Here is a 26,433-nt window from a genome sequence, read left to right on the forward strand (position 1 = left end):
GTTACAGTAGCTCTTTTCAAATTAAGATGGTGCTACAGTAGCAATCTATGGCAATGCTTATTCTTCAGCGTGAGGTTGTATGTATCATGCTATTTTGGGGCAAGGAAATCAATCCTCCAAGTGTTTCAAACTCAGTAGTCATACCTAGCTCTCAGATATTTTTAAAATGAACAACTGAAGTCGATTTCAATAAAAGTTCTGCAAGTGTGACCTGTACTCAATAAATGCAGAATCCTTGTAAAATGTGTTTTGACATAAAAAAAACAAGCAAGTGCACACAAAATCAATATTAAAGTTAACTACCAAGCATTAATTAATAAAATAGCTTAGACCATAATAAATTTCTACCAAACTCCATTCTGTAACCTAATTTTATATTGGGTTTTGTTACATGCAAAATGTTATGAGAAAAGGATAGATTTCAGTTTAATGTAGATCTTAACAGACTTAGCAAAGAATTATTATTAGTGCAGATCCAGTTATTGCAGGAAAAAAAAAGTGAACATTACATAAGAAAAGGTGTCAATAGCAGTTAACAGTTAGAATTATAGTACTTACACTACACTTCCTATTACCTCACTCCTTTTCACGGTGTTATGCTTTCCCTTCAGCTGGCCCTTTGGATTTCGAGGCTGACAGCATTCCTTTGTCCCAGGGACATACAGCAAGTCATCAGCGTGCCGAGTCCAAGTACGAGGTTGACAGTTTCTTCCTCCTTTATCTACAATCGACTCAGTGTCACTTTAATCTGTTAACACACTTGGAACATCTTGCCTGTTCTTCATTTCTTTGCATGTTCACAACAACATCTGATTTTACTGCATATGGTGCATTTTATATGTATTATATACTTTTCTTTGCATTATGCTCAAAACAAGCTTGTCTAGAGCCAGGATTGCATTTTTTCAACTGACCCCTGGGGAGTAGTTTGCAAACCCGTAGATTTCCAGTGCCCGTCCTGCCCCATCTCTTGACACATCAAGTATTCCCCTGCACTACATCCTGACAGGCCACTCAAGGCTGCTTCTATCATGTCAGGTCTCCATAACTGTCTCAACCCATTAGAGTCATAAATACCCAATAACAACTTGCCACTGCCATCTATGTAGAAACCTATGTGCATACTATAGAAAAAATGTGCATGTGAAACAAATTTATTATACTCACCCAGTCATTAACAAATTGCTGTAATAGCTAAACCAAGTCAAAAGCAAGTGCCAGGTGATTCAAGGGTAGCTCAAACCAAACCTGCCAAGCCTCAGTCGCCAGGCTGTACTGAGCTTACTCTTGCCTGTGACCCATCACTAGCAATCATAGTAGCTGGGCTACCATTTCAACAGCCAGAAATTCAACCCTTTCTCCTTTCCCCCAAAACAGAAGTATTAGAAACAGGCTAGAATTGGACATTCTTTTTACTAGCAAAAAAAAAAAAAAAAAAAAAAAAAAAGTCTGCAAAAACTGAGTTAAACATTAATATCTGGAATGCTATTATTCTGAAACAGTTTGTTGCCACTGTACCTGTTCGCCATAAAATCTGAGATCTATACAACTGTCTCAGGTTCACAACTAAGAAATAGTAGTTCTAGAGAATAACTATTTAAGTGTATTACAGAAACCTTTAGAAATCTGTAAATAAAATTTAATTCACAGTAGCAGCATCTTGTCAAGATGTTCCCTCCCTCTGTGCATTGAATTTTTGCTTCATTCTTAAGTTATTTGGAATTAGAAGTCCAAGCTACACCTGCAGAGCTTAATTAACCTTTAAATACATATGCAAAGTAACAATGTCAAAATGAGTTTGAGAATAGAAATACATACTGCACACTTCTATCAGTTCTGTTCAATGGTTCAGAATGATGGTATTGTTGATTAAAGATTCAAAAACCATTACAACTGGTAATGCTTCTTTAGAGGAAAAAAAACCATCTTTAAGATGCCTGTGTCCCACTATTTTTTTTTTCATTTTAAAATCTTCATGCAGTGTAAGGATTTCCATTCTAGTTAGGTCAGAGCCGCTTCCATGGAGACTATGGAAGTGCAATTGTACGACTGATCCTTTAGACAGGTGGAAGTTGGTTCAGGTTGTCTTTGGTTGACAATTCCAATCCCCTCCTAGAAACAAGCTGGTAGAGCTGATCAATCTCATAATTTCAGAAGAGACAATTTTGACTGTAAAGACAATCAGCTTTCTAGTACTACCCGCATTTTTGACACAAATTTAAAGGGAGTTCTGAAATGGCATACTTTATCTGACAGGTCTGATGACTTATTCCTAGAAAGGCTGACTATTCGCTGTATTTATCTACGGTCATTTTTGCACTAAGAGCAAGGACAAGTTAGAGAAGTTATGCTGCTTTTTAACTTCCCCATACCATGGAGTTCTAAATCATAAAATAATTGCAAAACATCTAATCAATACATTGATTTTCTACAGCTATTGTAGGACACTACGTCTGATAGAGTAATTCAGCTGCTGGTCCAAGTTCTGAGCTAGCTACTCCAGCTATTTAAAAAATGATAATCCAGTCCCAGTCTTTAATTAACAAGAAATTAATGAAATATTAAGCATTGACTGAGTTTATACCTTATATACATAGCAGCAAAGCTAGCCAAAAAAATAGTTATCAGATTTTTAGTTTCCATACAAGTAGATTTCAAAACTTGCAGAAATCGAGAAAAATGGTTTTGCATAGCAATATACAACCACTCTAAATACGTTAAAATATCATCTATGTGACATATCCTCATCACTATTAGACAGTAATTATATAAACTCTTAAATTTATTACAAAATAAATTCCACCAATACATACCAGTCTCCAAAAAGTTTTTATTTACCATCCCAAACTAGTAGATATTATAAAAATAAACCATTATTTAATATTTTTATAATAGTTTTCTTTTTTGAAACTCCAAACATACACAAAAAAATAGTTTCCTATGGATGTCCCACAAAGCATCAAATTCTGCACTTGTTCTCCTGTTGCAGAAAAATGACATCTCCAAAATAAGGTAATATGTTCTTGGCAGACTGTTCTTCCTCTAAACTGCAATGCTCCGTATGAATATCTATGGAAACCTAATAAGGCCTGAAGTGAGAAGGATGGCTATCTGGAGGAGGTGGAGGCGGTGGCGGTGGAGGTGGTAAGAATGGGTACGATGAGTTGTACATGTTTGGGCCTGCCCAAACCATATTTGGATTTGAAGGTGGAAGGTGGAATTGATGCACATCATTAACGGAATCAAAAACTGGAGGAGGAAAGGGATACTGTTGCATCATTGGATTTTCTTTTCTATGAGGCTGTGGAAACACTGGAGATTCCTGATGTATTCTGTTGTCTGAAGAGTACACATGTGGTGGTTTTCCTTGTGGTCTCAAAAAACCTGGAGGGCCTGATGGAGGAAAAAAAGGATCCCTGGAGAACCCTCTGCCATGGTACCCCCTTGAATAACTTGAAGCAGGCTGTTGCATTGACTGATGAAGTCCCTTATTCTCACCTTAAAGAAAAAAAAAAGATTAAAATAATTTTTTAAAAATTCCAAAAACACACACAGAGTTTTAATATTATTTTGGACAGACGAAACTTAGTCATCACAAATCTTTCCAGCTGAAGTCAAGGAAATTTGAAAAGTAATCCTATCAACAAATAAAGCTAGCAAATAATACATAAACAACAAAATACTAGCAAGTCTACTGTTTAGTAACTCATCTTGATTTATTAAAGTAATATACAAAGGATGATCCTGAGGGTTTCAAATTCAGTCATTAAAAAATAAACTTCATTTTCTTTCCCTCCAGGTATTTTCATTTGTATTAATGAATCACAGGAACATTTGAAACACGAGTATTTTGGAAGACTTGGCTTAAAACAAGATTTGAAAACAACACATTTTCAAACTATTGATAAATCAATACTGCATTACAGCTTTCTGACCTGAGTTGGTATGACAGCACAGACACAGGCCAAATTATTAAAACTCAAATTAATAAAATTAACTTACTCCATCAGAAAAAGGTAGCCTGTATCAATTAGCTTTCAGCATTCACCTTTCAGAGATTAATTTTTCCCTGTACAGGCCACTGTAAGCATATTTTTAAGGTTCATTACTAGTGTACTGCCACTTTATATAAATACCATAAAAGTATTAATGAGATAAGCGCTATAAAATTAAGAGCATTGAAATAGTGAAAGTGTTCCAAAGAGCTGCTAAGATACACAAAAGGCTGTAGAACTTAACTTGAAACATGATCTCTGAAGGGTTTTAGGGCTAGAAGCAAAAAGGGATATAACACTACATAAAATCACTGAATTTTAAGAACCTACATGGACGAAATCCTTGGCACTAGACTATATAGAAGCATTTTCACCTTTGAAAAGCTAAGTCTGGAAAGGTAGTTGGATACCAAAATTTCCTACTCATTTTCAAAGGGGATTAGGACTTAGACTCCTTTGGTGCACATCCGCCTCTCCAAAGCACTGAAGTGAAAGTACTTGAGTGAATACTTTTGTTCTTTCTTCTCCTATCAAAGACTATAATAATGAGCCCATTTTAGAGTTTTATAAAGATGCAACCAAAACCCCAGCTGAGACTGAGTTTGTAGTCAATTTGCCAGATATCTTTGTTGCTGAGTTCCAGAGCCAAACTAAATTGCACACTAATTTATACCATGTTATTTACTGAAAAACACAGCAAATTGTAACCCATACTCCCCTGACAGCTTGAGACAGTTCCCCACATTGTGTTCTCAGCTATGAAACATAGCTCAATAACAGCCTCAGCAAGCCCTAGGCAAAGGCAGGTGTGTGATATGCTGGCAGAATAAGGATATGGTGGAAAATATGCCATATGCTAGATAAGCAGAAACGAGGTGAGGAACATAAGCATCAGCAATGAAAGGAAAGTATGGCGTGATTCAGATCCTTCCAACAAGGGAGAACTGTCAAAATCATAGAGCAAAAGTCAGTCCAAGAAAGGTCACAGCTTTATTCAAAAGGTACAAGTGAGGAATGTACTGTACACAGAACAAAATGGTTAACAGGACAGTTACTGACTGTCCAGATCAAGAGAAAAGGGATTCACTGGAGTGCAATGTTTAGTAGCTTTACAAAGAAAGAACAGCAAACTCACAGAAGGAGTCAGTTCAAGAAAACCAATGGGAGGAAACAACTGTGCTGCTGACAGATGAAGCAACCTGATACATAAGCAGCAGATTAAGAGGAAAATGAGAGGGGATGAGTCAGTACTTTTAAAGAGAGTGGTGCAAAAAGCATCCAACAATAGCAGACCAACGAGAACAGAGAAAGAGGGATGTGATTTAAATTATTTTAACCAAAATCAGCAACCAAAATGCAAAAAGTTTTGTCGGTAGAGAGGCACAAGACAGATCAAAAAATTTAGTTACTGCAAACAGAGCACAGCTGCAAGCATACACCTGCAACAGATCTATCAACAGCAGGAGGAAAGAAGGTGAAGGTGGCTATGTAAATTATGAAAACCTATACATTCCTTATTAAACTACTATAGGTTTGTTTATTTAATGACTGTGTTAGGTAAGCAAAGAGGTTCTCAGTAGACTACACAAGTACCAGACATTTTAAAGGAGCATTTATATGACATGGGTGAGGCAGAGCTTCTTTTTTTCACATAGTGGAAGAGATTCCCCATCTAAGACTTGTCTTCTCCCTGTTTGTCAAAAAAATGGGTTTCCAGAAAACGTACATGGACTTCCTGTGTCTTATACCTGCAATCAGAGGCTGAAGCTTAACTTGGGCCCAAATAACCTCTACAATAAGCAAGCTCCAAACTCCAAAAGGTGGCATCTGTTCTCTATCCTCACTGTGTGCCAGCTGACACTGTCATAAGAGCCTTTGAATCTCCTCTGGCAACTGTCCTGCTCCTAATACCATTTCCTTTTCACAGTTTAATGGAAAAAAACTTCATTTTCCTTGTAAAATAATTAAGGAGTATAGCCAGAAATTCACAAATATAACTTTGAATAGCACAGAAACACTGATTAACTCTATGAAAGTCCAATCATTAAGATACATATCATTGTGCATTTCAAACTCAAGTTAACAGATAAAAGCATTGTTCTCCTATAGCATTTACTCACTTGAAGCATTTGTTTCTGATCTGAGTTTCTTCCTGCCTTGGCTTTGAAGCTTCTTTTTCTTCTGTTTTGCCTCTCTTTCTTTTTCATCATCACTGAAATCCAAGGCCTGGTAAAAAAAAACAAAACAAAACAATACCAAAAAAGAGAAAAAAAAAGCCATAGAAAGAGTGCACAGAGAACTTCAGTTCTAGCAATAAATAATTATTTAGAAAACAATTTAGAAAACGGTTCATCCTGCAGTCAGCTTAGAAGAATATTAAAGCAGCACTTCCCTATTTTGCATTTAAAGAGCCATCGTTCAGCTGGCTTCTCAACACAATCAAAAACTTAACACTCCACAAATATCTCATAAGACAAATTATTTTCCTAGAACTGGCAACATTCAAGTACTGAGCACAAATTTTTGATTGCCTAGATGTTAGGAAAAGAATGGGAATCTGTGAGGGAGCTGGCTAGTTATTGCCAAGGACAAGCTTTTAAAGGGCAAACTGCAGAGTATCTGAAGTAAATATGGATTTTTAAAGTACGTTCAAATTAACTTGGTAACCAATACGTAACTTAGCACAGTTAAACTACATTTAAAAATATCTCTAGTCTAAAATTGTCACTAAATGAGAATTTTCTGTAGTATATATTTAAAAATACTGTTCCCATTAAACTTGAAATAACAATGTTACTCCAAAGGAATTCTCAGCTTTGGAAAATGTTGTCATTTACAATAGATTCAATGTCACTGACATTTTTGTTCCTGTTACGCAAGGTTTTGCTACCTTTTGAATCCAAGCTTACATTTAGAATTAGGAAATAAATCTGTTATCATAACTAGTTCTCCAAAAACACCTCACTCCTATGACTTTAAGAGGCAGGGTTTGTTCCCACCCTTCCCAAGTCTGAAAGGAAGGGTTCTGCTGCTTACTGATGTATCTCTACAGTATGTACAGAGTAACAATCTCAAAAACACTGCACTAAAACAGTGCCAGAAAAGCCATGTAAAAGTTAATTCCGAATACAACTATTTCCTCTTCTACATAACTGGATTATATTCTTACTCAAAAAAAGTCACAGAATGCAACAGGATGATGTATACCATGAAGTAAAATCTTTCACTAACTCCTACTTTTCCTCGGGACTTCAATGTGCCATCCTCCAGTAGAGCAGAAATAACAAACTACAGGCACCTTCCATTGCTAGCTAATTTCCACATAACACTCCATAAAAGCTGTCTCACAATCACAGTTTTCTGCTCCTGTTAGCCTTGCAGCATACAGATCACATACTATGACCCCAAAGACAAGGCTACAGTTAAGCTGGGCTAATTACAAGTCTGTCAGAAAAGGAACACTTACCATACACCTTACTGTAGAAAGCATAAAAGGCGTAACATGGATTAATTTAACCTTCATATAAGAATAAAGCTTCACAGTATCACAAAAAGAATTGACTCCAGCAATTGCACACAGTTTACTGTGGGAGCTGGCCAGAAAAGCTGAGGCAGCTGAGGGCTCTAAAAGACTGGCTGTAGAGACTATTTTAAACATCAGTAGCATAAAATTTAACCTGCACCCTTGTCAACGGCAATACCCTTAAAAGCAAAAGCTACTTTCTATCAGCTCATTAGCCATCAGTTTGGACATCTAAGTGTAAATTCTTATTGTCAAAACTATCCAAAGATTATTCTAATTAACACTACAGGATGTTAGATGTGGTGTTTCCTCCAAAACAGAGCACACATATCACAAAGTCAGAACAGCCATGGAAACAAAGGCATCATAAAAGCAATCAAGTTTGCCCATCTTTGCCACTACAGATTTCATTCAAGCTTGCTTCCTTGCTATAGGGAAGTACAGTAAACCTAAAGTTCCCCCTGTACTTTCAGATTCTAACCTGAAGGTAACACAGTATCATAATTACAATTAAGAAAAAGAATAGAAAATTAAATACCAACTTTGGAAAAAACAATGGATCTATATCTGCAGAAGACTTGACCACATTTAGACAAATTTTAAAGTTACTTAGGCTACTACAAACTTAAATTTACAAGCTCATCTCCTTAACAAATCTAAAAATATGACAAAGAAACAAAAAAAAAGCATACCATTAGCCAATCAGCACATTTTGTATCATCATCACTAGAAAATTTTTTCACAAAACAAAGACTAGCCAAAAGTTTCTAAGTATACAGAGTCTTTCAAATCTCTATTGATAATATACCTACAGTTCAAGTCTATGAAACAAGTCTCAAATCATGATTCTCTGTGAGATGATGTCTCCCCAAGAAAGGAAGGCAATTAACAGAACTGACAGAGAAGCATTTTTTGAGAGAAGTTAACACTGCTCAGCTTAGTTCCATTGCGGGGGGGGTGGAGTGGGGAAGAAATGCAAAAACTGACACTGTCCCTCACAGCATCCTTCTGGACAAGCTGTCCAACTGTGGGATTAGCAGGTTCATGGTACACCAGGTAAAAAACTGGATGAAGGGCAGAGCTCAAAGGGTTGCAGTGAATGGAGCTACATCTGGCTGGTGACTGGTCAGCAGCAGCGTTCCTCAGGGTTCAGTTCTAGGGCCACTTCTGTCAATGTATTTATCAACAAGCTGGATGCAGGAGTTGAATGAACCATTAGCAAATTTGCTGATGATACAAAACTAGGAGGTGCTGTTGACTCTCTTGAGAGGCCTTGCAGAGGGATCCAGACAGACTGGAGCATTGGGCAATCAACTGGATGAAATTTAGAAATGCTCGATTCTGCACTTAGGATGGAGCAACACCAAGAACAAGTATAAATGAGGAGAGGAATGGCTGGAGAGCAGTTCTGCAGTAGGGATTTGAAGGTGCTGGTTGACAGCAGCTCAGTGTGAGCCAGCAGTAGAAGCTGCAAGAACAACCCATGTCCCGGGCTGCAAGCATAGTGCAAGCAGCCGCTCCAAAGAGGTGATTATTCCACAGTATTCAGCACCGGTGTGGCCTCATCTTGAGAGCTGTGTGCAGCTCTGGTGCTCAAAATTTAAGAAGGATGTGAAGGTCCTTGAATGTGTCCAGAGGAAGGCAACAAAGCTGGTGAAAGGGCTGCAGGAATGTCCTATGAGGAGTGGCCAAGGACTTCAGGCTTGTCTAGTTTGGAGAAAAGGAGGCTAAGGAGTGACGTCATGGCTCTCTACAGCTTCCAGAGAATGAGACTTGGAGCGGGAGGTGCTGATCTCTTAGGTATTCAGTGATAGGACACATGGGAATGGTTCAAAGCTGTGCCAGCATGTTTAGACTGGACATGAGGAAGTATTTCTTTATTGAGTGGTCAAACCCTGGAACGGACTCCCTAGAGCAGTGGTTGATGTCCCAAGCCTGTCAGTGTTTAAGAGGTGTTTGGACAATGCCCTTAATAACATGCTTTAGCTTTTGGTCAGCCCTGAAGTAGTCAGGCAGTTGGACTAAGTGATCACTGCAGGTCTCTTCCAAACAAAATATTCTAAAAATTGGTTAGAATACTAGAACAAAAACACACACAAAAAACACTTTCCTACTTAACTATAGACTAAGAAGCACATACTACATAGCTTAGAACTATGCTAACTACACAAGCTTTTAGAAGATTCAGAACAAGCAGATACAGATACTATACTATAGTAAACACAAGGCTTCTAGGAATTTCACCTATTTTGATTAAAATATGCTTCAAGTAGAAATTGCAAGGAAAAATAACAGAAATCTTGAGCTAGAAAACAAATCTAATGAAAATATCTCAATAAAGCTATCAGCCTTGCAATTCTTATGGAAAAAGAGAATAGTAGTGAAAAAAGTATAGTTAAGAGTCGAGTTAAGGAGCACTGGACAGGAAGCCTAGATGTCATTGCGTAAATCTTACAGATCCTACAGTAAGTATGTCAGGAGTTGAGAGGAGCTCTCCTTCTACACAATCATGACTACCTTTGTATGGAAGAAGCTCATCTCCCATGAAACCAGTGTTTTATAATAACAAACAGTAGAGAAATTTTACTAAGAAAACCTTCAAAGAATGAAGAGGAGGTGTCAAGTTAATGTAACAAAGGAGACAGATTAAACACCCAAGTAGTACAGTTTGCAGAGTATTAGTAGGCCTTTGAAGACAAACAATTGCTTGTGGCAAGGGAAAAGAGAGACCTGCACTGAAAGAACACCAAGAACAAAAATTCCCTAGCAGAAGAAAAATTATTGGGTAAGGTAAAAGCACTGCTACTCAAAGCTGAACATTCAGGTTGTCAAACATATTCTTGAAGGACTTGACAAACTGAAGATATACATTTTCCCAACTGCAAAAAGTAAGGATAGAAAGACAGCTAGTACTCTACGCTGACTGTGAAACCTCTCCAAGAAAAGCATGACCTTCTGTTCAATGAAGAAAACAGGTACATCCAACTCTTGTCTGCATAAAAAAACCCTTGCTAATTACTTACTCTGTGCATAATTTTTTTCAACATATATATTATGCAATAAAAAACAAGAAATAAAAAAACTATATCGTTACCTCAGGTGGTGGTTCTTGGTCATTCTTCCAAGATGCATCTGAACCTTTTTCCCTAAAAGAAAACAAATAAACAAAAACAACACACAATTAGACAATCAAGATGAAAGAAAATGGTGTAAGTGGGCTATGGAACATCTCTTGTTGGAGTCATGTAGTAGGAACCTATTCCAGGTTAGAAATAATTTGCGAGAACTGTACTGTAGCAAATAGGGTAACACTTTGTTCAAGGTACCAGATCTCCTACACTATGAACTGGCAGTTTTACAAGTGGCATTTGTTTTTTAATGTTGTTTCTAAGTGAATAGTAATGTCTGTGTCAACTTAGAACTTCACTAGTTATGTCACTTGAAAAATCTTCCTACTTAAGTGAAGACTGAACATTTCACCCAGCTAATATTAAGCTTGATCAATATTCTCTCAAAACATCCTTTTGAGACTAAAGTGCTTTGAACCTCAATTGAGGTAGTTCACTGCAACTTATGCTAACTGCTGACTAGTCACAAGCTTTCTTACTCTTCTGGTTTCAGAATACAAATCTCCAGTCCAAAAGAACAATGAGCTAGTCTAGTAGGACAGAGGCTTTAAGTATATCCATAGCGAACTGAATTTGGAACAAAAAACCTCTAAGCTTGGTTTACAATTCTATTAATATAGGTTAGGTTTCACTTTCTATTAAATTGTAAATATGAAATTAAAAAGCTCAATCATAATGCCTGACAGGCACCAAAATTAATTTGAAGTGGTGTCATTTATTTGACCCACCACTTAAAGAACTTCACTAAAAATCAAGTAATTTCTTTGATTAGCAAAAAATTTGTGGAAGAAATTTCAATTATCCTGTTGAAGTCTGTGGAAGGTTTTTCTACACTGCTCATAAATTTAATATATTTTGGTCTGAAACGTGAAGACACAATGTTCACCTACACAGACAAACCATGTAAAACCAAAAATTCTTAGTTGAAAAACAGAACTAGATATTTAAAAACACCAACATGTTCAGTGTGAAAAGTCTTTCATCAGTGTTCTAATAACGAAGGAGGGGTTTTTGTATTCACCAAATCAACGACAATCAAGCAGCAATAGCTACATCAAAGTACATAACCACTGGCTCTAGGCAGCCTAGACTTAGGAGGTCCTTAGTCGAAGGCTGCCCATGAGAATGCTGGTAAGTCATCTGGAGGTAGTTTGTGCCTCAACCTCTAACCATAAAACCAAAGCTCAGTCTCCACATGTCACTAGAAAACCATAAAGACCCTCCACATTTGTGATTATAAGCAAATCATATTAGCATGCGAGCCATTTTGGAGTTCAATCAGAAGAAAATGTAACAAGGAAGAAAGAAAGATCAAGGGCTCTATAGGAGTAATTTCTCAAATGCAGAAAACTCTCTACCTATGCAATAACAGAAGGTAACACTTTTTAAATTATGAAACAACTTCTTTGTTTTTTCCCTCTCATCCTGTTATTTTGGGGCAATAAATGCCTACCAGAAATACCAGAGTACATGAGAACCTCCAAGACGTGTGGTCGTTAGACCATATGCAGTATTACTGACAGCAAAATTTAGACCTTGTAAATTCTTCAGGGCATCTTATCTCTCTCTCTCTAGGCAGCCTTCCCCATTTCAGCAAAACACAACACACTTTTCATGCTCTGAGATACTTAATAATCTTCTGAAAAGAACGAGATAGTAATTTCGGTCTTCCGGACTTAGGTATCGTAAGATCTCAAAGTCTAACAAAAGGAATCATGAAAGTCTAACAGAGGAATCATGAAAATACATGAGCTGCTTTAGAATTACTTTGTGTTTCAGGCAATAAAACACATCTATTTTTAGCAACAAATTATATTGCATTCAGGAATTTTTACACTACACTTTCATTTATTTTGCTATAAAGTGTAAGGCTTACTCACAGCGCTGCAGCTTTGCACAATGCAAGCAGATTGCATGCCAGATTTCAGAAGAAGCTTCAAACTTAAGATTTCTTTCAGATCTTAATCCTGATTCCTTTTCAAAGTACCATCACAGTTTTGAGTAGCAGTTCTAAAACTTCAAGCCTACGCTACTTCACAAGCAGATCTGCACAGTCAGACCAACAAAAAGCAGAAAACAAGTCACTGGTCACCAAATTTACAATGTGTTAAGGTCCGAAAGCCTTCTTGTGAAGCAATGACTAAAGCTCTGCTTTTCTACTACCCATGCTGTCCATCTTGGTTTCTTTACATAGACATTACAGCACAGATGAGGAATCAAAATTATTTTTCCTCTTTCAATGACACCTAGTTTGTTAAAAGGCAGCTTCGAGAAATACTAATTGCCTCACAAAAGCTTTACTGTCAAAACTCAGAAATAAGACATTGTTTCAGTAAAATGTAACTTAAGTCACATTATTCAGAAATTATGGTTTACGTTAGATTACACAGGTGTTCACACTGCTGACTGTAACGCATAGCAGGAAACAGTGTCTGATGCACTGTTCAGCTGCACTGATACGTCATGACAGAGTGAAACATCTTACCCAGTGTTCAATTTTGTACCATGAATGATAGTGAAGTACTACCGAAAGACAGACAGTTCCCAAAACTAGCTGCAAGGCATGCAACAAACTAAAACATGAGTCTCACACCTCAGATGCTGAGTATGGCACACAGTTCTTGATATAGTAAGCAGAGGAATAAAGTCTGTGTAGTTACTGTGTTAAGCAACAGAGTTTAATGGCACAAATCAAAGACCAGCTGGCATTAAAATGCTGTAGAAAAAAAACCCAACAAAACAAACAAGCAGCAGAGTGAGAAAGTGATCTATTTTAGTCTTCATTGAAAATAAAAAAATACTTGTTGCTTCCACAGAAATTGGTAAGGATGGAAAAAAATAATTAAAAAAAGACTCCTGCAGGCCTAGCCACATGTATTACTAATGAAAAAAATTATTCAGTATGAATACTGGCAGAGTTGCAACTAATGCAGACATTAATATTACTGGCTATAGTCAGAAAATATTGCAAGTCAGATGAGAACTAATCCTAACAGAGACTAAGTCTCTTGTATGATAAAGGACTTTTTTTAACCTATTGATTAATATTTGACTGAAGTAACTATAAGTAGAACACTAATATCTAGTAGTCATTTATTATACTTTATTTCTTATTCTGTATCTTTGAGTACACTTCCTTTAAAATGGCAACAAGTCACAACACTTTCCTCAGGCAGACCAGGATACACCAATACTATTGAGAAGTTTCTGAGCATGACATTACATTGTCACTCAAATCCCCCTCTCTCCCAAATTTACAGCAGGTAATTTTCATAGATAATTGTTATTCCTCAACTGCACAACAGATTTATTGATAATTAAATTTCAGTTCTGGCCTTGTAACATGAAATAAAAATAGTATATAAATATAAACTTGTTCAGAATTCAAACAGGTTTACTTTAAATTATGAAACTAAACAACAAGCTGCAGAACAAAAAAATCTGGAAAGTTCAGTTCACAAAATCCATGCATATGGGGGGGGGGAAGGAATTACCAATGAATGTTTTTCTGATTATGATATTTTAGGTAACAAAGAAACATGAAAAGCAAGAGAGCTTAATATATTAAATTGAATAAGAAGGTACTAAACTTAGCAATTGTAACACTTTAGAAGCTTGTAGTTTACAGCTACTTGTACTGTTCTGAAAGACAAAACAGTACAACTTTGTTACTACAACACAATTGAGAATATCTAAAAAACCAAAAGGTTTAGTGTCAAGCTTAGTCCTATAGTTTCTCACTCAAGGCTAAACTTAAATCCTGGATTTTTACTTATGTTAAAAAATACATTATAACCAGATAAGAAAAAAAGTCAAACTCACTGTTTTAGTTTCTCTGCAAATATATATTGGGTGAAATCTTCCACTGATGGAGCAAAATACATGCTATCTTGCACAGTAATACCTTTTGCTATTATATGCTCAGAGCTGTTAAATCTCAACACATAAAAGGGATGCAAAACAGGACCAAATACCTCAAATATCTGAAAAACAAACAAAATGTTAAAATAAATCACCAAGAGTAGGTAGCTAATTTCATTGTAGACAATCGGGAAACTTTAAGATGCTTTGTATTTAAGAAGGTTGGTATCTTTTCAAAAAGCAGTATAAAACATAGTTACTTTCATGCTTCAGTTTTACTAGCACATTTTGTTTGACAGTATATTTCCCCAGCTACTGTTTAAGTCATAATTTCGAAAAGTTCTCATAAGTTGATGTTGCCTTCGCCTACCCAACTGCACTGCTTTCCACTGTCTGCTCTGTTCTCTCTCTGTTATGCCTTCAAATATCTTGCATCTGAACAATCATCTATTCCTCAAAGTTCACCTTTACAAGATGCCTTTATGTCAGTTCCTGTCTGCTCCCCAATTCCATTGAGAATAGAGAATTCTGAAATGTTGTACAGAACAGCTGCAATTTCAGGCTGTGTTTTTTTGTTTCACTCACATCTAGCATTCAAAGATGTTACAGTAGTAACTGTTCTTAATGATGGTTTTCCTTCCCCAGAAAACACAGAAAATTCAATGCAACATCCCTCTCAGCAAATGTTCCTCATTATACTTGCATAAAGTACACACCAGCCTTAAACTGGTACAGCAGGGCATAGATATGTAAACATTCCCCATCTTTCCTGAAACTTTACTCTGATTTCTCCAATCTTTGCCCCCAACTCCTGGCAACAAAAGAGCGCAACCTGTTACTCAAGGCATCATACATCTAAAAGCAACCTCTTCCTCTCCATGAGCACGTTCATAAAATAGAAACTCATTGCACACTGTAACTCTGTAAGGATGCAATGAATTCCAGGTTAGGAATTCTTGAGACAACAGAAAAATAGATTACTATAGCAAGAATCAAAAGCTCAAACAAAAACTACATATCAAGGAAACATCTTTCATTTAGTCAGCTTCAACACTATTTGTTGCAACATAAAAGAATATTTTTAATTTAAACCAAAATAACAGATTTTTACGCTTTACACACACCTTTCCTGCTGCTTGCCGATCTTCTTTAAAAATTATGCTGTCTTCATTTATTGGTGGTAGGCCTCTCATTGATTCAATTATCACTGAAATGGAAAAAAAAGAATTAGAACTTTGTTTCAACAGTAATATCTAGTTAATTGCAGAGAAACATAACAAGCCACTCCACTATTTGTCTATTCAAGTTCACAGAGCTTCACTGGAAAATTCTTGCACACACACAAAACTACTTACAATCATACACACCTTCTCCAGGTACATATAAGTGGTAAGATCTATGCTTGTTACAAAGTTCTTGTTCTCTGGGGTGGAGAACGGAAACCAGATAATAGGTACAAAAGAGAAGTCTCAGATATGTGATATACGTGTTGTGTTTACCCGGGATGTTTCTTAATTAAGTGCATAGCAGCAATAATCTGTGGTTTTTGAGCACAGATATATTCTGCCTTCTTAGTATTCCAAATGAAATTCTCCTTGGAAAAAGGAATGGAGATGGCTATTCATTACAGCTTGCCCATGTAAGTCATAAGAATTAGACCAGAACACAAATGATATGTCAGTCCAGTCACAGTAGCAACTGCTAGTGTCATTTATGTATGCAGATATACAATTTGAAATACATTTCTGTAATTTAATGTCATGTAACAGTTTCATATTACATTTGGGCCTTATCAATGATTAATGATGGTATGAGTGGTCAGTGAGCAAGTCTTTCCAGTAGCTGAAAATATAAAATTGTAACACTTAGTAGACTTAAAACATTTATAAATGGACACAGAGCATGTTCTTCCTCCATTAAATACATTATTTAGTATACAGGCTGCTTTTTTTTTAGGCTTTCCAGATTCAGAGATAGAAAGAGTTTATTCTTTACTGAAATTTTTAGAATAGTTCACTCTCCTCGTTGGTAGTAGTCCACATTTGTTGCTTTAGCCTACAGAAATACTGGGTCTTCCTTTATGTTCAGCAGGAATTATGCATAAAGCTGTCAATACAGAGGCCTAGAGGCATTACACTCAAAAATTCTCATTCTGAAGGTAATCTTTTCTACCTCTAAACCAACAGAACACCCAAGCATTCTCAATACCTCTCCATCATCAAATAGTTGCCCAAGCACTTAGTGTCACTCAAATAAAAACTAACAAGATAATCACTGCTAAACTTACATAACAAGACTTAAAGCAATAAACACCTCATCAAGCTAAAACTCCAGCTTTGCTATATTTCAATCTGCAAGCACCTTGTGACGTGCCAAGCAAGCCTGTGACAATGCAACAGGCTTAATAGTTCACTGAATTTCTAAACACACACCAAAAACTTCCACAAAATGCTCTCAAATTGACTGATTGCACATAGTCCCTAGTTTTCCAGCAGGCTAACAAAAATATTCTAAAAACGTAAGTCATGCCAGTCCCATAAAACTCAGGAGAAACATTATCACTTGCAGACTATTTGACTTATACCTCCCCTATCCCAACCCACCCAAAATCCTCAGCTTCTACTCTTCCAGGGCCGAAAGTGCAGTCCCGGGGCAGGTTTCAAATATATACCAAAGCTGTTTACTTTCTAGGCTACAACCCACACAGTGAATTTTTCCTGTAAGTACCTTGAAGCAAAACACAGTGAGAGTTCTGTTAAATTCTGATACACTGAGCAGGAAAAGTTCACAGAAAGTACTGTCATCTTCCTTTTAGCCGGTGTGAAGCAATTATGAACCTAAACTGACATAGCCCTCAGTTCACCTCATAGTATGAAACAGCCAACTTATAGGTATCACATGCTGCAGACTGATGAACCTGGAAGCTTGCTGCAGAGAACAGCAGAGATTTCTGATACAAAGGGACAAAGTGTTCAGGACACCAATTGTGCCAAAATAATATTTGTGATTTCCAAATGAGGCCTCAATTTCCCTGTATACACAGGTATCAATTGAGTTCAAAAATAAAAAACTAACCCACAATTATTATAGATGGCAGAGTCCCTAATACAGCCACAAAACAATTGAAATTGAGGCCACTCAGACACCTGTTTCCAGAAGAAATTAAAATAAAGGAGAACATGTAGAAAGAAGTCATAAAGCAAGGTGGTAAAAGCAGAAAAATAACAAGGATATCATGGGGTTTTATTCCATTCTTATAGTTTTATTTCATGAATGATTATTAGTCTGGTTTCTAACTTTCACCAACCAATCCAAGTTCAACAGTTCATATATTTCAGTTACGTAAAGTAGGATACAGACTCCAAAATTCACCTGGCAGTAAATGCACAGGATTTGAAAAGGTTATACACACCAAAGAGGATTAGAAATTAAGGACAGTTTTCATAATTGAAGTCTTTAAAAACAGCTTTGTTTAAACATTCACATACTAGATCAAAAATAATTGCAAACTATGATTTAACCACTTCTCTCAACTTATTTTCAAACTATCACTTTAGATGTAAACAGCTTTCTTCAAGTCCCCATAAATATCAGTAAGCAAGAAAGGGCAAAGTATAATGATAGAACAATGACTAGACTACTACCTTCCACATTCTCAAGACAGCTTCCTGCACATGAATTAAATCTAACTCTAAACCAACAAAAACAACTAATATACGGTAAAGGAATTGCCTATATTACCCAGAGTCTTTTACAATATAAGAAAATGGAATAGCTAATGGATATTTGCTTTAATTCTTTTGTACCCCACTCAACATAAATACTTCAAATTGAACTTTGTTTCTAATTTTCACAAGCAAATTGCTTTGAAAGCAGATCAAGCAAAATGGAACACGTGAAGTAAGCTTAAATATAACCATACCATGGATATTTATTAATACCAGCTTCAGCAAAACTTTGATTTCACGTATCAAAAACTGAGGTCCCAAGTATATCTGAAAATATCCCTAAATGCATATTGCCTGCAGTTAGGCTTGCATCCAGTATACATCTCAATCCCATTAAGCTTGCCTTCCAGCACCTACATACCATGTTAGTCATGCTTTCCTATGACTGCCAAAACTGGCAGTCTGTATTTAGTCAAGGTGCCAAAAGTGAGATGAATTAAAACAAAACAAAAAAAACCCAACCATAATATACATAATATGCCAATTGCTCAAGCACTGCTACACTGGCTAAAGAAGTAAGCCATTTTCCTGTCCTCATATGTTAACAAGCAAGCATGTGGGACTGCATCTGTACTTCCAGTTGTACACCTCCTGTACCTCCAGAGATAATTCAAATATAGCATGTACAACTGGAAGATTTCTTAAAATACTGCAAATTATCAATCTTATTGTTGCTAGAATAAAAAGATCCTAATAGACGGTGAAAACGGGTTTTTATGTAAAGATCAGAACATGAAAGTCACACAAAAATACATTCATAATAGTTGTAGTATCTTACATCTTTAAAAGGCATAAGCCAACTAAAATGGAATACAATACAAATGTCACTTGGTAGTTTGAGTTCTCATTCAGCAACCTGTTACTCCCTGAAACAGAATGCTGCAGTACTAACACTTTCAAGGAACAGTTAAGTACACAACTAATGCAGAGATATACAGAAATTATTTTAATTAAAACTGAAGCAAACGTATCTTGCCTACCTAGATTCTCAATGATGCTGGAAACTGTCCCAAAGAGTTTCAGTTCAACATTATCAGGCAGAATTATTGCTAGGTCTTCAACAGGAGGCAGCTCCTGAAAATACCAAATAAATGTTCAGAATATAATCTTATCACACAAAGTCTTTCATCTCTTTGTTGCTTAAATTTGACAATTACAAAAACCTCCTGGTGTTTTTAAGACTTAATTTAAAAATTATAGTTTGATTTGTCTTGTTCAGAATAATTCTAAATGAACTCATCTTGGAGGAATGTCACTTCTGAAGGCACCTATTCTATTGAGATACTACTATACACATTTCCAGCACAACTTAAGTAGAAACCATTTTTATTCAACTGGAGAAAACCAATAACTGCTAGGTATTTTGTTAATTTTTTAACTTTCAGGTTAGATAAATTAAGTTCCATGTACAACACAATAATTTGATAATCAGCAATCAAAACAAAAGACAATCTGTAACCACATTCAATGCATGACAGAAGAAAAATGTACATAACAAGAGATAAAATAGTATGAAAAATATTACATACAAAATGTCTGTCCATTTATGCCACAACTCAGATTATAGAAGATGTATGGGTTGTCATGATCTTTACAAAGAAAATTAGTTCTGGCTAGAAGTCGTATTTGGTAAAAGAGGATAATCCTAGGCAATACTTTGGAAATAAGTGCCAAGCTTCAGATACACAAATGAATACTGCACAAACAATATGGAAATTGAGCCTTTTCCTCAAGTGTCAGCATCAAAATCTGTTATCAAAGGCTGATTAACATCAAACATATAATCTACCTCTAATTTACTCATAAGATTTCTATGTATATACCATAATGCTGTTAATTCAATATGGACTATGTGGAATACAAGGTAAGGGCAACTAGAGTAAAAATTATCTTCAAGCTCAACATCATATGAATTTGGAGGTAGAGTTCAAACCTTAGCACTGAACTGCACTTTTAAAGGCCATCACCAAGAAATAAGATCTCTCTCCAATAGAAGAATCTTACCCTGTCTTATCAAAACTTCACCTGATACATCTCCACTCTTAGCAAAAGTGCTTGGCAAAAGCTTCTAGAGCAACAAAAAGACCAAACAGAGGCAAACACTTTATCAGATCAGAAAATATAGCATTAAAGCCCAGATGCGAATTCAGATAGAAACACAATACCTTCTACAGGACAGTAAGTTTTCCAACATTAAACCAACTCCACTGCTAAGACTTAACTGAGTCATGGAAGCCAGAACAAGTCAAAGGCAAAAATACAGAAGGAAGAAAGCTAAGATCATAGAATGGTTTGGGTTGCAAGGGACATTAAATATCAGTTCCAACGTTCTCACCGTGGACAGGGACATGTTCCTCTAGACCAGTTTGCTCAAAGCCCCATTCAACCTCCCACTGATGAGGCACCCACAGCTTCTCTGGGCAGCCTGTTCCAGGGCTTCACCATCCTCATGGTGAAGAATTTCTACATTATATCTAACCTAAATCTGTCCTCTCTTAGTTTATAGCCATTACCCCTTGTCCTATTACAAGATGCTCTTGTAAAAAAGCCCCTCCAGCTTTCTTCTAAGGCCCCTTTAGGTACTAGAAGGCTGCTGTAAGGTCTTCCCAGAGCCTTCTCTTCTCCAGGCTGAAGAACTCCAGTTCTCTCAGCCCGTCCCCAGGAGAGGTGCTCTGATCATATTTGTGGCCCTCCTCTGGACTTGCTCCAACAGGTCCATGTCCTCCTTAGCTTGGGGATTTCGATCCAAAATCTCAAATTGGTAAACTGTCACACTGTACACAGTATCTGTCAGTTCTACACTTCAAAGCAAGTGGTTTCCAAAACAGTTCCACTAGCACTCCTTAATATGTGCATGCTTTTCCCCCAAAGCACATACTCCAGTTAAATACTTTATCTTTCACCCATGCTTTAGCAAGTTAGCTAGTTAGGAACTTTTACCAAAAGACTAACCATCATGTTTCATTTTGAACAGATACATTTTAATTTGCCAATTGTATCCCATCAAATTTACATAAGACAATCTACAATATCTTACAGAGAATTAGTCTATACAAGATTAGTCTATTACTGTAGAATGTCTTAGTACAGGATACAGTAAATAAAGTAGTTGCTAGAGCTTCAGTTCTTATCAGCTATCACAGGTAAAAAGCTATAGCTTTGCTGAGTCAATGAAATTAATCAAGCCAGTACTTAAAAGGAAGACAGTGTTCTGTAAGCACTTGGACTTGAAGCTAGTAAGCTAATGAGACAAAAGAGCAGATCAGCAAAGCATTTTGAGACTAATATTAATTTTATTTAAGTAATTGAGATAAAAGATAAATAAAACCTTATAAGTACATCTATTTGAGGAAGGATTTTTGTTCAGAAGTCCAGTGTTGTAAAATTGTTGTAACAGAACTACTTAAAATGGTTCTACTATCAATCATACTTCAAAACAAAGCGCACATAAGCAGCAATTGCTTTGATATTTTACTCCTTCAGAACATAATGTTATGCATATTTCTTAATCTTTTATTAATTTCAGGGATAAAAGAAAATCCTAAGAGTTTTTATTCACTCCAGTTATCTGTACAGCAACAGTTCAAGAATTATCAACATACTCCCATATCCTGATGTTGCTACTACTACTGTGTGTCAATGCCTCAGCCTTTCCAGAGAGTCATCTAGCATTTCATTACAAACTGTTACAGAGCACCGAAGCAAGGGTAAATGTATCCAAACGCATCTGTTCTTCAGAGGTTTTTTCTCTACCTTTCTAATAATTTCTTGTACCCTTCCATCAGGCTTATTTCTCATTCCATAAACCATTTTTATCAAGGGAAGAGATCTACAGAATAACAGCTGAAGATATACTGTCAATGTAAATTGACACTGCAGTGTTACATTATCCTTTTATTTGTAATCCATTAAAAATTATGCATAACTCATTTTCCATTAGCAGATTATTACTAAAACTCATTCCTTTCAGCCTCTTAATTTTGAGATAATGAGCAATAATGGCAGCAAAACTTAATGAGTATGGCATTTATGAGAACCAAAGTCAAAAGACAGTATCTTGATGCAAATTAAGGCTCTGATCTGCAATAAATAAAACAGTGCCGTAACAAAAATTGCAGAATAAAACAAATGCAAACCATTTCTATGACTGCTCTAATAATTTTGCTTAAGTGAGTAGAGGCAATGTAATCTGAACCTCTGGGGGGCTTAATATAACATCCAAAATTTTTACCTCAAGGCTAAACATATTTGAAATATGACTGTAAGACATATCAGACCTTCAAGTCTCTCACATAGAGAAAGGATGATGAAAGCCTGCAATATATAAACAAAAAAAAGTACTAAAAGATCCAGAATTTTATATAGAAATTTGTTTTCGTTAATTACAATTCTGATTCTACACAAAGATGAACCTTCAGAGGGCTCTTAATATACTGAAAAAATAGGACACTTTAAGTCATTAACTGTGCTGTATCTAAATTAGTATAAAAACTTACATTCAATCATTAAGTATTGCAATGACTTAAAACATATTAAGTTAAAATATTTTAAGTTGGGTTACTAGAAAAGGGTTTAAAAGATAACACACTGTACGTACATCGATAGGCAACTCATCTTTTGTTTTAACACAGTAAGATCTGTTATCCTTCCCATTCAGATGATCATCTTCGTCAGATACTATTGAAGGAGAACATGGAGAAGAGGATGTACTTGATGAACTGTCTGAATCCGTATCACTGAACAAAACAAACACAGGAGTTAGAACATAGACTTGTACATTACAGATAAAAAGAGTGGATAGATTACAAATTACTCAAATACTTTTGCTTACTAGATATGTTTTTCTTAAATGTATATATTTGTATATAGAAGAACAGCAATCTTTCCCGAACTTACAAGCTAGTGGACAAAACCATAAATAATAATAAAAAAAAAATCTGAGAACCATAGCTTCAGTAGCTCTGGGCAAATGCTAACAACTAGAATGGTTCACTTGGGTTCCCACTGTTTCACTGTTGAATGGTGCCTGTGGCATGAAAGCAATCACCTCTTTAAGGTCACCCAATCCAGTTTCTCCCACTGGTTACCCAATGTAAAAGTCCAGCACCAGCACAACTCTCTCTGTCAGACACATATGACAGTCACAGTTTGGGACCTACACTTCAAGGGTTTGCAATGATCAGTCACAGGATGATCACCTTCAGTATAGTACCTATATAAATACAGCCAAATCAGGACTACAAAGTCTATATACTCTCAGCACGTTCCCATTTTATGCACCACTCAAATTCCCAGAATTGAACATCACTAGAAGTATCTGAGCACAAAAATACTTTTCAAAGACAATACATTAAACTACCTACTAGAGCTCACAGTCACTTTTCTTGTACAATCCCAATATTAGCATGAAGCTAAGTGCAAGCCTAGAAAACACTTATTCCAAGCAATGCATCTTGCACTATAAAGGTTAAAAAACCAAATTCTCACTTTAGCAGATGAAAGTGATTAGTTTCATAATTCATGGCCTGTCTCAATTGCCCAAATACATATTCTCACAGATTAGTAATTTATTTTTTCTCACTGACACATGCATAAGAGACTTTTACTGTCTTAGACTTAATATTTCAAGCAAAGAGCACATTAAGAAGCCAGTTCTTATTCATGTCGACACATTGTTTTTAGCAAAAGTATAAATTCTTCAAGAGCTGGTGGAAGAAACAAACACACGGAGTAACTGAAACTGGTGACGGAAAAAACTGGTTGCAAACTCTACACAAAAAGACACTGAGACAAGCAAACTTTTGGAAAATTGCACCTGTCCTTTCTTACCTGATCTGACCTCTAACAAAGCAACATTTAGAAACAGTGATAAATAAAATACCAAAAAAAATCACCTCTCTTCTAGATTCTTTGGTATTACATTATCTCATTTACAAGCAAATGGATGGCTTTCAATTATCTGTTGCTGCTTTTTTTTTTTTTTTTTTCGATAATTGCTGATAGGACAGACAACAAATAAGAGCACCTCTCCAAACAAACCTTTTGAAAATAGTCAAATACGGACTTACTGGAACAAAATCAATATAGCAGAAAGCCAAAAAAAAAAAAAAAAAAAATCAGACTATAGATTTGGAAGTAAAAAAGACTACAGGTGAAACCTTTGCTATAGGTCAGGAATTTCACTCTAGATCAGACCTCAACGTTCAAGGAAAACTTTGAACAGAGCAAACCAAGTACTTGCAAAGTCAAGATTTACCCCATTAACTGTTACCAAAGCTCAGTATCTTCTTATTAAGTGGAGAGACTTACACTTCATTTTAGTCTTCACTAGTTAGAAGGAGCCACACACAGCTTGGTGCGATGGCCCAAAACCACAAAAACTCAATAAAACTGACAAAGTGTGCAAGCTTCTAAGACTGAAACAGAGCCCCCATCTAACCAAAGTTACTTTTTACCAACTATACTGGACACCAATGCACAGACACAAGTAGAAGATGGAACCTTTTAAAAACAAAAAATGCAAGTCAAGAATGAGCTTTTCCAACAAGATGCCAAAACTAGAACATGAGTTAAAATCTGCAGATTCTTTACCTTGAATCCTACATTCTTTTTTTTTTTTTCCCAGCAATAACACTGCAGGTGTCTTGTCACAAGTGATGTAGAAGCACCCTATGAGGACCATATCAAATGGAATTCAAATGGACACACTGGCGCAACCAACCTGATGGTCTACAGGCCACCACACCAAACTCATGTTCTCATTAAATCGTATAGCATTACAGTCATTGGAGATTTATTAATTCAAAAATAAAACTCCTATTGAAATACAACTGAAAACGTCATCCTTAACGGGAAAGCTAGAGAAGCTGCAACAGTGTGGCAGGGGAGGGGGGCGGACCCGGACAGCTCGCTCCGAGAACGCTGAGCCACAGGACCGCCCGCCTCCGGTGAACGAGCGACCCGCAGAAAGCGACGCGGCCCTCACGGCCTAGACACGGGGCTAAACCCACCTGTCCGAGTCTGACGAGGAGGTGGCGGCAGGCGGGAGCCGGCTAGGATCCTCAGACGGCGGTGAGCAGGGCGCTGCCCCAGCTGGGGGCGGCGGGCACCGCTCTTCCCCACCGCCCTCCCGGGGGTTCGGCGCCCCCTCCGCGCTTGCCGCCTGCTCTTGGCCCAGCGCCCTCTCCGTGCGGGCCGCCTCCTCTTCGCTCGGCGCTCCCTCTGTGCCGGCCGCAAGCTCTTCGCGCGGCCCCCCCTCCATGTTCACCACCTGCTCCTCGTCCAGCTCCTGCTTCGTGCCGGTCGCCTGCTCCTCGCCCGGCGCCCCGTCCGCGCTCGCCGCTTGCTCTTCGCCCGGCGCTCCCTCCGTGCCGGCCGCCCGTTCCTGGCCCGGTACCCCATCCATGCTGACCTCACCCAGCGGCCCCTCCGTGCTGACTGCTTGCTCCCGGCCCGGCAGCCCCTCCACGCTAACCGCCTGCTCCTCGCCCGGGTGCTCCTCCGTGCTGGCCGCCTGCTCCGTGCCCGGCGGCAGGCCGGCGGTGCCGGGCTCAAAGCCCAGGCTCTCCATCTGCGCCACCATCTCTACCTCAGCCTCCATGCCGGCACTAACGGCGCGCGCCCCAGCCGCCCCACGTGGCCCGCAGTCCCCCCCCAGCCACACGCCACTTCCGGCTGTCCCGAGCGCCCACGCCCCGCCGCGCCCGAGTCGCCTGGTCCTGGTGAGGGGCGGGGCGCCCGCGGGGGACACGGAGCGCGCGGCAGGCCCTCTCGTGACGCGGCGGCCCAGCGGGAGCGCACGAGGAGCGGCCGTTGCGGGAGGGCGGAGCTGCACGGCGCGAGGGCCGCGCGCGGCCGCCCGAGGCGGGACGGAGGCGGGGCCTGGGGGGGGATGCAGTAATTGCCTATTAACATTTGATTGGTTTGGGCTCTTTGTTAGAATAAGCCATTCTATTAAAAACCGACGGAGGGTAGCAGTAATGAATTTTGTCATTATTTCTGAAGTCTTGTTTATTTAAGCCTTGGTAAATGTTATGGTTAGTTTAAATCAAACACTAAAGCTTCTAAATCAAACAGTTTTGTTTTTATGAGGCTTGCCTGAAAGACAAAGGCAGAGGTCATTGCTGCTTCTGCTGAGGACCTATTGGGATAGATTTGCTTTGGTAGTTTGTAAATATGCTGGCAACGTACAGAAGATT

At 37.7% G+C, this 26,433-nt stretch overlaps 1 protein-coding gene across 1 annotated transcript; it reads right to left on the bottom strand.

Annotated features, from left to right (window-relative positions):
* Positions 1 to 3,031: 3,031 nt before the first annotated feature.
* Positions 3,032 to 25,856, bottom strand: NAF1 (nuclear assembly factor 1 ribonucleoprotein). Its single transcript, XM_080343365.1, has 8 exons — positions 25,246 to 25,856; positions 22,833 to 22,971; positions 19,216 to 19,309; positions 15,632 to 15,714; positions 14,469 to 14,629; positions 10,613 to 10,664; positions 6,116 to 6,221; positions 3,032 to 3,498 (listed from the first exon to the last, which is right to left on the bottom strand). The coding sequence occupies exons 1-8, from the start codon at positions 25,833 to 25,835 to the stop codon at positions 3,080 to 3,082; spliced, it is 1,644 nt and encodes a 547-aa protein (XP_080199491.1). The 5' UTR covers positions 25,836 to 25,856; the 3' UTR covers positions 3,032 to 3,079.
* Between the last annotated feature and the right edge of the window lie 577 nt (positions 25,857 to 26,433).

Source organism: Nesoenas mayeri, assembly GCF_963082525.1.
Source record: "Nesoenas mayeri genome assembly, chromosome: 4".
Lineage (NCBI taxonomy): Eukaryota > Metazoa > Chordata > Aves > Columbiformes > Columbidae > Nesoenas > Nesoenas mayeri.

Excerpts from the sequence above, each read along its gene's own strand:
- NAF1 (XM_080343365.1), bottom strand. The coding sequence starts at position 25,835 with ATGGAGGCTGAGGTAGAGATGGTGGCGCAGATGGAGAGCCTGGGCTTT. Across the intron at positions 10,665-14,468 it reads TTTGCAGAGAAACTAAAACA|GGAAAAAGGTTCAGATGCAT; the intron begins GTGAGTTTGACT and ends GTTTTCTTTTAG. Across the intron at positions 3,499-6,115 it reads ATCAGAAACAAATGCTTCAA|GTGAGAATAAGGGACTTCAT; the intron begins GTGAGTAAATGC and ends TTTTTCTTTAAG.